Source organism: Phyllostomus hastatus, unplaced genomic scaffold (genome assembly GCF_019186645.2).
Source record: "Phyllostomus hastatus isolate PE091 unplaced genomic scaffold, TTU_PhHast_1.1 phas_contig_150, whole genome shotgun sequence".
In the NCBI taxonomy this organism is placed as follows: domain Eukaryota; kingdom Metazoa; phylum Chordata; class Mammalia; order Chiroptera; family Phyllostomidae; genus Phyllostomus; species Phyllostomus hastatus.
In genome coordinates this window covers 23,332,393-23,344,919 of record NW_025333611.1, presented here as the reverse complement: position 1 = coordinate 23,344,919, position 12,527 = coordinate 23,332,393, and the positions used below count along the sequence as shown (strand labels likewise).

The following is a 12,527-nucleotide window of genomic DNA, read 5'->3' as shown; positions in this document are numbered from 1 at the left end:
ATTTCATTTAACTGAGTATCCTTCAGGCACAGCTGGATCTGGGTGTCCAAATTGTATTGTCAAGGTTCCATCTATCCAGTTATCTATTTTTCTCACTATATCCCTGGTTCTGCTGGCTTCTACAGCTTTATTCAGGATGGTGTCTCTATCAGTTAGGAAATACCACCACTGATGGTCCACAGGTTACCACTCAAGGCTCATGATCCAAAAATAAGAGTCTGTCTTTAGCTTCTATATATCAAACTTCAAAGAAGATTCTAATCAGCCCTGTGTGGGGCACATGCCTAACCTGTACCAAGCATTGTGCCAGGGGCATCTGGGCACTCTAACTGGCCAGGCTGGACCACGTAGCCCTGAGTGTGTGGTGTGACCAGAGTGAATGACATGCCTGTCAGGAGAGCAGACAGGTCCTCAGAGAAGGGGTGCGTGCCGTAACTTTGCTTCCTACATCCTTACTGACTCCGATGTATTCTTACTGCTAGTATCCTGCTCCCTTGCTTCTGGGTTCTATGCGTGATCCCTTCATTAGAAGCGTGGTCCTTGTGGCTTTCAGACACTACTGAAAATTACAAGAGCGTAGGAATCTTGAGCCTTTTATAACTCAGAAAAGGAAAGTTTTTCAGGTACACCCCAGCTTCCACTGGATTATCTCACTCTTTGGGAAACACCAGGGAAGAGAGTGTGGTAATGACCTGGCTGTGAGACCTCCACATCTACTTTCCCCCCTGCCCCATCCTGCCTGCACCTGGGAAAACAATTATGGGTGATGAACACTGTTCCCAACAAGACAACGGTGATTGCTGATGTGGCACTTGGTGTCATTTTCCCTTGAGACAACAGTCGAGGACCAGGTAGAATCAACCAGCTGAGCCTCTTCAGGTGCTTAACTTTTATGTGAGGGCTTTGGAGTTCAATAATTCATGCTAATGCAGCCAGCCGGGAGCACATTACACTCACACTCTATTCCGCCTTGATTATACAACAGGGCCCCAGGTGAGTTTTACTCGGGAGAAACGTGTATAGGTGACTTCAGCTGGATGAAAGAATGAGGCTGCTTTGAAGTCAGATGAGTCTGAGTCAGTCTCTGGGCGGCCATACACTAGCTGTGTGACCTTGCGTGGGAACACCAACATCTCAGAACTTCTGCTTCTTCATCGGTAAAACGGAGGGATACCACTTCCTTTGATGGGTTTTGAGATCACATGAATGAGAGGATACATGGAAAGTACAGTTGTGCAATAATGTATGAAAATTTTCTGTGGCTTCCAGACCATAATAAACGTGAATCCTCTTCCCCTGACTTTCTCTCTCTCCCCCCCTTCCCTTCCTCCCTCCCGATGGTGTGGGAGCCAGTGTTCCCTGTAGGTATCAGTGTAGGACCGAGAACCCCAGGGGAGGGGTCACCCAGAATAAAAAGAAGGAAGGTGAAAAGAGTCTGTACGTTGCAAATAGAATTTACAATGAGCTTTCACAGTACTTACCTCTGCTGAGGGGAGAGAGAGACAACATGAAGAGTCTGGGGGGCAGGGTCAATGCGCTTAATGAGACCCATTGTTTATAGTTCAGCAAAGTCATCTATCAGTTTAAAAGCATTTCTCTATTGTATGTCACCGTGGTCCATATAAATCCCCAGCAGTCAGGATCATCCGCAGGAAGCACTGCGAGTCACACTGCGAGCGGCACGGGCCTGAATATACGTATTGCGTGAAACAGTGGCTCTGACACACTCAAGCGGTCCAGTCGCTTTGGAATGTATGACCGCTGCTGGGCATGTGAAGTAAAAATAATGCATAAGTTTAAACCCATGCTAAATGTATCAACTACCAACAAAAAGAAACTGTTATGAATTAACGTCCTAGGGGAAGAAAGTGCCACAGTTGACACTTGGTGCCAGAATACTAGAGACGAAGTAGGTTTAACAACGTGTTGTGATGTTATGTGTTCTCTCCAGCTCCCACCGGGCAGTCTACCAGTGCCCCGGGGTCATTTATGGTCAACAAAACCATTAGTCCTATTTCAGGGTTTCAAAGTTAATGCGTCTTCAAAGAGATTTAAGCATTTACTGCAATTTTAGTTTTATATACATGCTCAGTAGTCATTAAAATACGTAAGCCACTTGCACGGGCTGTCTTCCAGAAAAGAAGGGAAAAAACTGCATAGCCATTTATGAAACCACATCAAAACTTCATTGCTCCCATTTTAGTTAGAATAAGGTATAACTCAGACATGGATGCTGGGGGAGCTTGCTAAAAAGTGCAGATGCTTGAATTGCACTTGAAGAGATTCTGGTCAGGCAGGTCAGGGATGGGACCCAGAAATCTGCATTTTTAATACCTGTCAGGATCCTCATACAGGCGAACCACAGGCTTCCTTTCGAGAAACACTGGCTGACTGGCTAAGAACTTGACTTGAGGGTAGACAGACCTAAGCCCAACTCCAAAGCCTACCACTTTCTAGCTTCACGAATTTGGGCAGCTTCTTAAGCTCTCTGATACTCAGTTTTCTAATCACAGTTTGTTATGAAAATGAAATAACTATATTGTAGAGTGCTTAGCAGGGTGCCTGGCACATAGGAAGTAACAAATATGAGCTATTGATATTATTATTATGCAAAACCAAAGGGTTTTCATTTTTTCCCTTAATTTTAAAATCCTTTCTTTCCTTTTCCTTCTACAAATCCAAAATAACAGTGCATTAAACAAGATGGAAGTTTATTTAGCTTTCAGGAAAAAAGTCTGGAAGTAAAGAAGTTCAGGACTTCAGTAGCAACTCAGCAATCTAGACTACTTCCTTTACTATTTATGTGTACCCTTTAACCTCATTGTACAGGATGGCAGCTAGTGCTCCAGCAATTGTGTCTGTATTCCACATAGCCGAATGGGGGAAAGGAAAAAGAAACTTGGTCTCTCTCAGTAGAAACATTCCCTAAAAGTTACATAGACCCCACTGGCCAGAACTTAGTTGCCAGGGAAGGTGGAAAATGTGACTACTGTTCTAAGTGGTCATGTAACTAGAAAAAAAATGTGATTTATTTCAATGGAAAATTAGGGAGAAGGAATATGGAGGGACAATTATTCCCTGCTAGAGCCAACCCTAGGAGTTTGGCAGATTCAGATCATTCACCACAAATCTTCCCTCTCATCCCATATCTATCTACCTGCTTATTTTTCAGGTGAGGACCATTGGTTGCATGGTTTGCTGACCCTACTTAGCTTGGCTTATTTTCTTCCTAAATTCCCCCATGCCTTCTCCTTCTTATCCCTGAGTTTTACTTATTTATTTATATCCAATTGTATTAGGCAATACAATCATTTCATTGTAGAAAAGTTAGAAAACACAGCTAAGTACTTAGGGAAACAACTTTTTTAACATTAAAAATTTTGCCACTTTGTAAGAACCACTCTTAAAATACTGGTGAATAACCATCTAGCATTTTTCCCCAAGTAAAAAAAAATAATTATATATATATATAATATAAATGCATAATTATATATATAAATGCATATATATATGCATTTATAATGAAAGCCTAGTCTACACAACTGTCTTAACCCATTCTATTTAAAAGTATATTATGAGTAACTCAATGTTATTAATTATAGATCAACATCATCAATTTTAATAACCACAGGGTATGTATGCCATTATACGGGTACATCATAATTTATTCAGCCAATTCCATTTACCCACAATGCTGTACCAAATAAACCTCCTAGTATGCTATCTTTGCTCGCGGTTTCCTGAAAATGAGCTGTGTTCCTGTGGTTTTCTGCCCTCTTGGGCTCTCCATATGGTACCCAGACACTCGCAGAAAAGCGCTGCTCTGCCATCCATCAGCAATATGATGCTGTTCAGGTCTTGTCTCTACCCCGAACTGCTTGAAATTCTTTTTCAAATAAGCATTGCAGACTCAAGGAGTTTTTGAGGAACTGAATTAATGCCTTCTTATACCCCCGTATAAATAGCAAGGTTATCCCTAGGAGAAGGGACTGTTTCACCCCAGTGCTGAGAAAAGCACAAAATCAAAAACAATTTCAGGTGACACTGATGGGTTTTCTATTAAACCTGAGTTATTAGAACTTTCAGTTTGCTCCACTGACTTCAGAAAGACCAGAGTGAGGCCATTTCTGTGTGGAGAAACCCGTTTCTATTAGAAAAAACTTGTATTTGACTGAAATAATTATTTAGACGGACAACAGATTTGACAAATGATGCTTTTTTAGCTATTTTTTTTAAATGAATGATTGGTTTCTGATTAATGATTTCTGTGTGTCAGTTGTTCTCCTAATGATGACAACACTTGTGAGGTTTACAGTTTCTAGAGAAGGCTGAAGACAAATTACATTGCATCACCCTCATACAACACTTTCTATTTGCATAGATTTTTCAGCTCAGTTTCTTCCCATTGATACTGAGGAATGTGTAGAACTGGCATCGTTAGCCCTCCATTACAGGTGAGGATGATAAGAGATGCCATTTATTAAGCACATCCTGGGTCCCAAGCAATATGCTAAAAGCATTATGAATGCTCCTCACAACTACCCCAATGAAGTATTCTATTACTACCCTATTTTATAACTGAATGTGGTTTATGAAAGATTAGATAACTTGACCATGGTCACACAAGGGGAAAGAGGAGGAACCAGGATTCAAAACCAGTGTTCAGGCCCCAGAGAGAGTCGCTGACTCACTCAAGTTCACACAGTGGTTGGGGTTAAGTCCCAAATCCTGTTCCCTGCATAGTGATTAAGAACAGGAGCTCTAAACTCGGGTGGCCTGAGTTCAGATCCCATACCTGCCATTTCCCAACTGTGTCACTTTGGACAAGTTATCAAGCCAATCCATGCCTCCGTCATCCTACTTAGAACTGGGGGTGATTAGAGTGTCCATCTCAGAGACATGACCCACAGACCATGTAACTCTACTATATAATTCTACGTATAACTCATCACCTAATTCTACTCATTCATAACAATCTTACTCTGTTGTAAACATTGCATTCAATGTTTACAGATCCACAAGATGACCCACACTTAGCACTTAGCACATTGGAAGTGCTCAGCAGCTTGTTACGAATGTGATTCATTCTGCCCCCCCAGGCTCTAAGCTAATAAGCACACATTTCATTGGTCTGTGCCGCTGCAGGTGCCTCGAGCAAAGGCCTTGTGCAACTACCGAGGGCAGAATCCCGGCGACCTGAGGTTTAATAAAGGAGATGTCATCCTCCTCCGGAGACAGCTGGATGAGAACTGGTACCAGGGGGAGATCAACGGAGCCCATGGGTTCTTCCCAGCCAGCTCTGTGGAGGTCATCAAACAGCTGCCCCAGCCACCCCCACTTTGCCGGGCTCTCTACAATTTTGACCTACGAAACAAGGACAAGAATGACAACCAGGACTGCCTGACCTTCCTTAAGGTAAGATTCTGGGCTGCCACCAAGGCCACTAGTGAACACGTAGAGACTGTGGCAGAGCCTGGAGCTGTTTGCTTATTTTTCTAAAATTATCTATATTTTATAAGTGTACATGTGTATGCATACACATATGTGCTTACATATGTCATATGTGTATATAATTCAAACTACATAGGCATGAAGTCACTGGAGAAATCTTCTAAGAACAGTTTGATAGAAATCCGTAAGCCATTTCTGTTGCCAATACAGAAATAAGTATTTACACATTTATTCATTCACTCTACAGTCACTTGGAACACCTATTCCTTGCAGGCACTGGGAATACAGCATGAACAAGTAAGTCACAGTCCCTGCCCTCAGAGTAGGGGGAGAAGCAGACATGTGGACAGAAAATTGCAAACACAATTTGACAGTGTGCTTGCAAAACTACTTAAGAGTTCTTACCTCTTTATCATGTATCTATAAGGGTATTCTTGCCGACCAAGTTCTCATCACCTAATTCTTCTCACTTACAACAGTCTGTTTTGTTGTAAACATTGCATTCAAAACACACACCATAACATAATTATGCCTCTATACATAAACAACCCCTGACAAGATAAATTTTCCAAGGACATTAATTACCTGAAAATGTTTTGCCTTCACCCTTCTACTAAAGTCTAGACTATTTTAATTCTCTGTGTTCAGTATTGATTATTCCTTAAACATTCACATTTTCTCTTATAAACCATAGATGGGGTGATTTTTATTCTCCACTGCTCATGACAAATCAAATACATGAAGTGGCACTGTTACAATGGCTCAGGAAAGGCCTTCTGTTTTGTAAAACATTCTTATTCCGCCACTACCAGAAGTGAGACTGACTTAGGATTCTCTCACTCTAGATGACCTCGCTGTCCTCCATATTTTGAAATACTAACCATTATTGTTTTGTCCCCTGGGGAAGGTCATTCTGCAGCCCAAACTGTAAAGTCTATACTTCAACAACACTTAGAGGAAGGCCAGTTCAATTCCACCAGCATTTACTGAGTATTCACTGTGTGCCAGGCATTAGACGCTGGGCTCCGGGGACACCGCTGGCGGGGCACATAGGCAGGAAGCATCATCTGTTTGGGGGGTGTTTCTTTTGCCCCTCTCTGGGAATTTGCAAACCAGGACACTAACTCCACCAGCTCATTCATTCGGGAAGCCCATCCATGTGCCAAGCTGTCCACTGGGGATAAAGTGATGAGTCACTGTCCCTACCTTCGCATAGTCAGCAGTGTAGGGGAAGGCACAGACACAAAGGGGAAATTATGACAAGGAACCAGAAGAGGAATTCGATCTATTCTGGAGGAATACGGGAGGCTGAGACTGCACTAGGAAATCTCGTGGTCTTTCTGAACTCAGCATATCCAAATTAAACACATGATCTTTCCCTGGTGTTTTCTAGCTCATTAAGTTTTACGACTTATCCACACATTCAATTATTCATGCATGCATGCATTCAAAAGTATTGACGACTCCTAAAGGGGAGCCCCTGTATTAGGTGCTGGGGACATGGATGTGAACAAAACAGATGCAGGACCTGCACATGTGGAGTTTATGTTCTGATGGGCAGATAGGCATCAGAGAAATATAGCCTTTAAATTGGTAATTGCAAAGTGTCATAAGGACAGAGGAGTTCAGAAAAGACCCAACGCAGTGAATGAGTTTAGATTAGGATTCATTTAAATTGCTCAGGGGCATGGATCAGAAGGTCAAAAAGATCAGTGGGTGGCTGTTCAGGTTTAGGCTGACAAACAGGGATAGATGCTGACAGGTGTCCCTCGTAGGATGCTTAGTGAGAAAGCCAGTGCATCCTACATTTGTGTGAAGTACAAGGACAAGCAAAATAAACATCCATTCTAGGAGTCAGGAGAGTGGTTAGCTCTCGCTAGGTGATAGAAAAGGGTACGTACAAAGGAGCCTTCTGGACACTGGCAGTGTTCTGTACTCTCCATCGGGGTGGGGGCTCCGTGGGTTTAATCGATGTAAAAATTCATCAAGTTTTATATCTCAAATTTATGTACTTTATCATGTTCATGTGTGTATGTTTTGGAAAAGATTTTTTAAAGTAGTATGGTTATATGTACATGTACATATGTTTTATCCTCATAGAAAAGAATCTGAAGGGAAAAAGTGTTACCCACAGTGTTACCAGTGGTTGTACCTATATTGTGGTAGAATTTTTTCTTTGTTTTGCTCATCTGTATTTTCAAGTGTTTCTACAAATCTACCTGTGACCTTCTGTAATGAGAAAAATTTTAATTAAAAGTCACTTTACATTTGATCCATTAAACACTGATAGGTTCTGAAAAGTCCCCCAAATGAGAATGAAATACATTCCTCCTTTTGCTAAGACATAATAAGTCTTTCTCCCTATGACTTCCACCTTGATTTCCCCATCAGCTTAATTTAAATGAAAAGCCCAGATTCTGCTGGTGACTGAAAATTAGACACACTTTTAAGTTTTCCTGCTGGAGTCCATTGACGCTCCAAATTGTTTCTGTCTCTCTCATGTCTTGGTGATCCTAGTCCTGCCCTTTATGGAGGAAGGTCATTTACCAGGAAAACTTTGTAAATAAGTTACAGAAGAGCTGCCTCTGGAACTCCGTGCTGACGTCCACGGAGAGCTTTCAGCAGACACCACCTGCCAACCGAGGATAAACGCTGACCATGAGACTTTCTCTCTTTCAGGATGACATCATCACTGTCATCAGCCGAGTGGATGAAAACTGGGCAGAAGGAAAGTTAGGGGATAAAATAGGCATCTTCCCCATCTTGTTTGTTGAGGTACGTATCGAGTCTGCGTCTGATTCAAACTTACTCAGAAAGGCACGTGTACCACTGTGATTCCTGAGAGCCGTTTCTATTTAACCTGAGGCTTATTAAGAACTAACTAAAGACTCTAAAGAAAAGATGCCAGATGATAATATCCAGCTTTGGCAAGAGTGTGGGGCAATGGGCCTTTTCATTTTGGTGGTAGGAATATAAAGTGGTGCCATCTGTCATATCCAAACTCAAATTCATATCAAGAATGTTATAAATGTGCATCTCCTTTGAATCAGCAATTCCACACCTGAAAGTTTATGGAAAAGTAATGTTAAAACAAATATGCAGAGATATATATAAAATGTGCAAAAATGTTTGCCATACCATTGTGTATAATGGTAAAAAAAAACTGAAATAATCTAAAAACATAATAATCTAAAAAAAACAACATTTAGGATTTAGTTTTAAAAAATAATGGTGATGGCCCTAGCCAGTATAGCTCAGTTGGTTAGAGCATCATTCTATACACCAAAAGGTTGGGGGTTCGATTCCTGGTCAGGACACACAACTAGGTTGTGGGTTCGATCCCCATTTGGGGTGCGTATGGGAGGCAAACAATCGATGCCTCTCTCTCTCTCTCCCCGCCCCTTCCTCTTTCTCTAAAATCAATAAACATATTTTTAAAAATTTAAAATATATAATGTTGATGGAAAAATATACACATACTAAAAATAATGTTAGAGAATAATGTTCAGTATCATGGAGTATTTGGTATTATGGGAAAATGTTTATGATTTATCGTTAAGTAAAATAAAGTGTAATGGGTATAGAGTTTCAGATTTGGGGGAATAAAAAAGTTCTGGAGAGCTGTCTCACAACAATGTAAATACATTTAACACTGCTGAACTGTATACTGAAAAATGGTTCATAGGATAAATTGTGTTATATGTTTCTTACCATAATAAAAAGAAACAAATTAAACTACATAAAACTAGCTTTATAAATGTGTATGTGTATATATTAATGGATCAAGGACTAATGGGGAATATGCCAAAACATTAACAGTAGTGATCACCAGGTCGTGGGAGTCTAGATGATTTTCATTGTTTCTGCTGGCTTGTATTTTGCAAATCTTCTGACAGGAGCACACATCACATGTAGGCTATTTACCTGGAGTCCCTGACCTCTGTAGCCTTCAGCCTCACTTGAGCTTGAAGCAGGTCCTTACACATTTAAAAGAGAGGGTTCATTAGCTCAACACATTTAGTGGGTGCTTACTGGGCATAATGCATGAAAGGTAAGCACTGGGAAGCTATGAAAGAAATAAAAGGCATGCTCCCTGCCCTCCAGGAGAGCGGGGTGGAAACAGAACAGAGGCGTAATTGGAGAGAAGGAGCCAGTTCTTTCATTCACAAGAGCTAAAGCAGGCTCTGAAGTGAATGGTGTTGTCCAGCTTCCACGGCTCTCTATACCCCCTCCACTCTGTCAGCGCTGAAGGGGTGAGAAGTGGAAGGGAGGGATGGAGAAAGGGTCCAGACAGCTGGGTCTTCTATGGCTAATACATTCTCCTTCCCAATGCTTTTTCTCCTTCCCAATGCTTTTTCTACTGAGGGCCCTGCCAGGTACACCCAACCCAACCCCCTCTACCTGTTCAAATTTCACTATTTCACAAGGCTCAGATAGAAACCCACTTTCTCCATAAAATTTCAGCAACTAGTTAAACATTCATTTATCTCTTCTCTGAACACCTGGTGGGTATATTACTTGGACTTCATGGGCTAGTCTAGGACAGAACAAGTACTCCATAAAAAGTCAAATTGCTAAACAAGTGAATATGGAAAAATATTTCAGAGATTGGTAGAATAACCAGGAAAAAAACTTAGAGAATGGACCATTGTGTGACCCCCATCCTAAACATATATTTAATCATTCAACTAATTTTTCATCGAGTGCCTGCTATGTCAGGTCACTATGCCAAGTTCTCCTATGCCAAGTTCTAAAGACACAAGACAGACATGGGGCCCTACTTTTAGATTGTGAAGTCAGACATTAATCTAGCAGTTATAAGTGTGATGAATGACACAAAGAATAAAGTAGAGAAAGATTTGCAAGGAGGGAGGGTATGATGTGCAATTTTTCAGGTCTGGTGGTCAGCAAATGCCTCTTAAGCCAAGATCTGACTGTTGATCTGCAGCTATGTAGATAAGGACAGAGGGAAGAGTGTTCTAGGGAATGCAGTAACATGTGCACAAGTCCTGCAGGATGAGGAAGCATGATATACCCAAGGGACCAAAAGAATATTAGAGCTAGAGCTTAGCGAGTAAGAGAGTAATGAAAAAAGGAAGCCAGGGAAATAAATGGGAGGGAGATTCAGGAGCTTTGTAAACCATCCTGTCTTAACAAGGATGAGCTAGGTTTTGCTATGGTGATCAACAGCCCCCCAAATCTCAGGGGCTTAACAAAGAAAAAGTTATTTCTCACCCACATTATGTGCTCAACACAGAAGAATGGTAGGCTCTAGCCACACAAGGCACGCAGGAACCCAGACTGATGAGGCTGGGCCATCCTGTGGTCATACCACCTGCAGCACATTCACCCCCTAGTGTGCGGCAGCAGAAGACTGGGGAAGAGTGAGTTGTGTATCAGCAAATGCCTCCGCTCAGAAGTGACACTTGTCACTCCCACTCATAGCCCAAGGGCCTGAACCAGTCACATAGCCCTACCTGTCTGTAGGTCACCTGAGAAGTACAGGGGAGTACATAGAATACTTGGTGAGTACGGCTGTCTTTGACATGAGGTCAAACTTCTGGTTAAGCCAGAAGTCAATAGAAGCTATTGAAAGATTTTAAGAGAGGCAATGATTCCATGAGATCTGGGTTTCTTAAAGACTTCTCTGGCTACAGTGGGAAGAATGATTTGAAGAGAGGAGAGGGGAAAAAAAAAAAACAGAAAGAACTGTCCTGAGCTACTTCATGGCCCAGTGAGAAGGTGACTGTGGCTTGGACCAATAGATTGGAAACAAGCGGACAGATCCAAGGACCTTTTGGAGGTGGATCCACCGGACTTGGAGGCGACAGAGTAGGGCAGGGGAAGTGGCCAAGGACCATGTGGCCTTTCTGATTTGTGTGCCTAGGTTAGTGGTGGAGCCATTTGCTGGGTCAGGCAACCTTGGCTGAAGAGGAACCGTTACATTGACTGGGAGACAGTGGTTAAGATTTTTTTCATGATAACTCATTTATTAATAATTTGAAAAAATACTTTTAAAAAAATGCTGTGTATTTGCATCAGCTGCAATCTCATTATATGAAGTAAAAATGGAAAGCCATCCAAAATTATAATCTCTGATACATATACTCATCTCCATGTTGAAATATTTAATGTAAACAATTTTATAAATCTACCATACAGCATAATTAGCAGCCCAAGCCATGTGTTACTTAATAGTTTTCCCAACAAAAACACTTGAACCTTCAAAGAGAAAACCATTTTTCCATTAATACATGTTCTCCAACACCCATGAGTGTTTCAAAGATCATATGGGCTGTTTTCAGCAAAGGTTCTCAGAGACTTTTAGTCCACCTGTATAATTAATCAGAGAAGGGGACAAGTTATTGGTAAGTTAGCATTCAAGTGGTTAAGATGCTAAGGACACAGGTCAGCTACAACTGACCTGGATTTGGACACACAGGTGGTGCTGATTTGCAGATCAGAGCTCTCGTGGTTCTTCAAGAAGCTTCTTCAGAGTGGGGGGTGGGGGGAGGAGGGAGACATCAATGATTTTATTACCCATTTCTGATACCCTTCATTCCCCAAAACTTCTACATTTATTCATCTGGATACTCTCCTCACCACTTCACCTCTAACATTGGTGTTTAAAAGAATCCTCAAGATTATCACCAAACTGGCCACTGCTTCATTTGTTCTCCTAATCGCTAGGAGGGAAAAGGGTAATCAAGCAGGTGCTCTAATCCAGGAACCTGGTTTTCAAAAATTACGTGGAATCTAAACTGAGCTTTCTAAAGCAGTACTTAAATTTTGACTTCAGGCATTTCATTAAGACTAGCACTTGCTGAAGACTCTTTAAATAAGTTTTGAATTGCCAGTGCCCTGCACAGTAATTAGAAGGAAGGAAGCTTTCTTTTAAGACTGGTGTGGGGTGTTTTTGTTTTGGGGTTTTTTGGGCATAAACAGCATTTGTTTTTTGTCAATGCATCATTTGATTTATTGAATTGCACCTGGATAAAAAGGTGGCAAAACAAATACCAAGCTTATACCCATTCTTGTCAGGACTTCTCTGTCGGGGCCTGCCTGGGTGATAGGAA

The 12,527-nt window shown here is 41.5% G+C and overlaps 1 protein-coding gene across 3 annotated transcripts in view; it reads left to right on the top strand.

Annotated features, from left to right (window-relative positions):
• Nucleotides 1-12,527, top strand: part of SH3RF2 (SH3 domain containing ring finger 2) — a 120,331-nt gene that overhangs the window by 42,031 nt on the left and 65,773 nt on the right. For all 3 annotated transcript variants that reach the window (XM_045823719.1, XM_045823728.1, XM_045823713.1), the window contains exons 3-4: nucleotides 5,146-5,415; nucleotides 8,131-8,226. In XM_045823719.1, coding sequence (XP_045679675.1) covers nucleotides 5,146-5,415; nucleotides 8,131-8,226 — 366 coding nt within the window. The remainder of the gene's footprint in view (nucleotides 1-5,145; nucleotides 5,416-8,130; nucleotides 8,227-12,527) is intronic.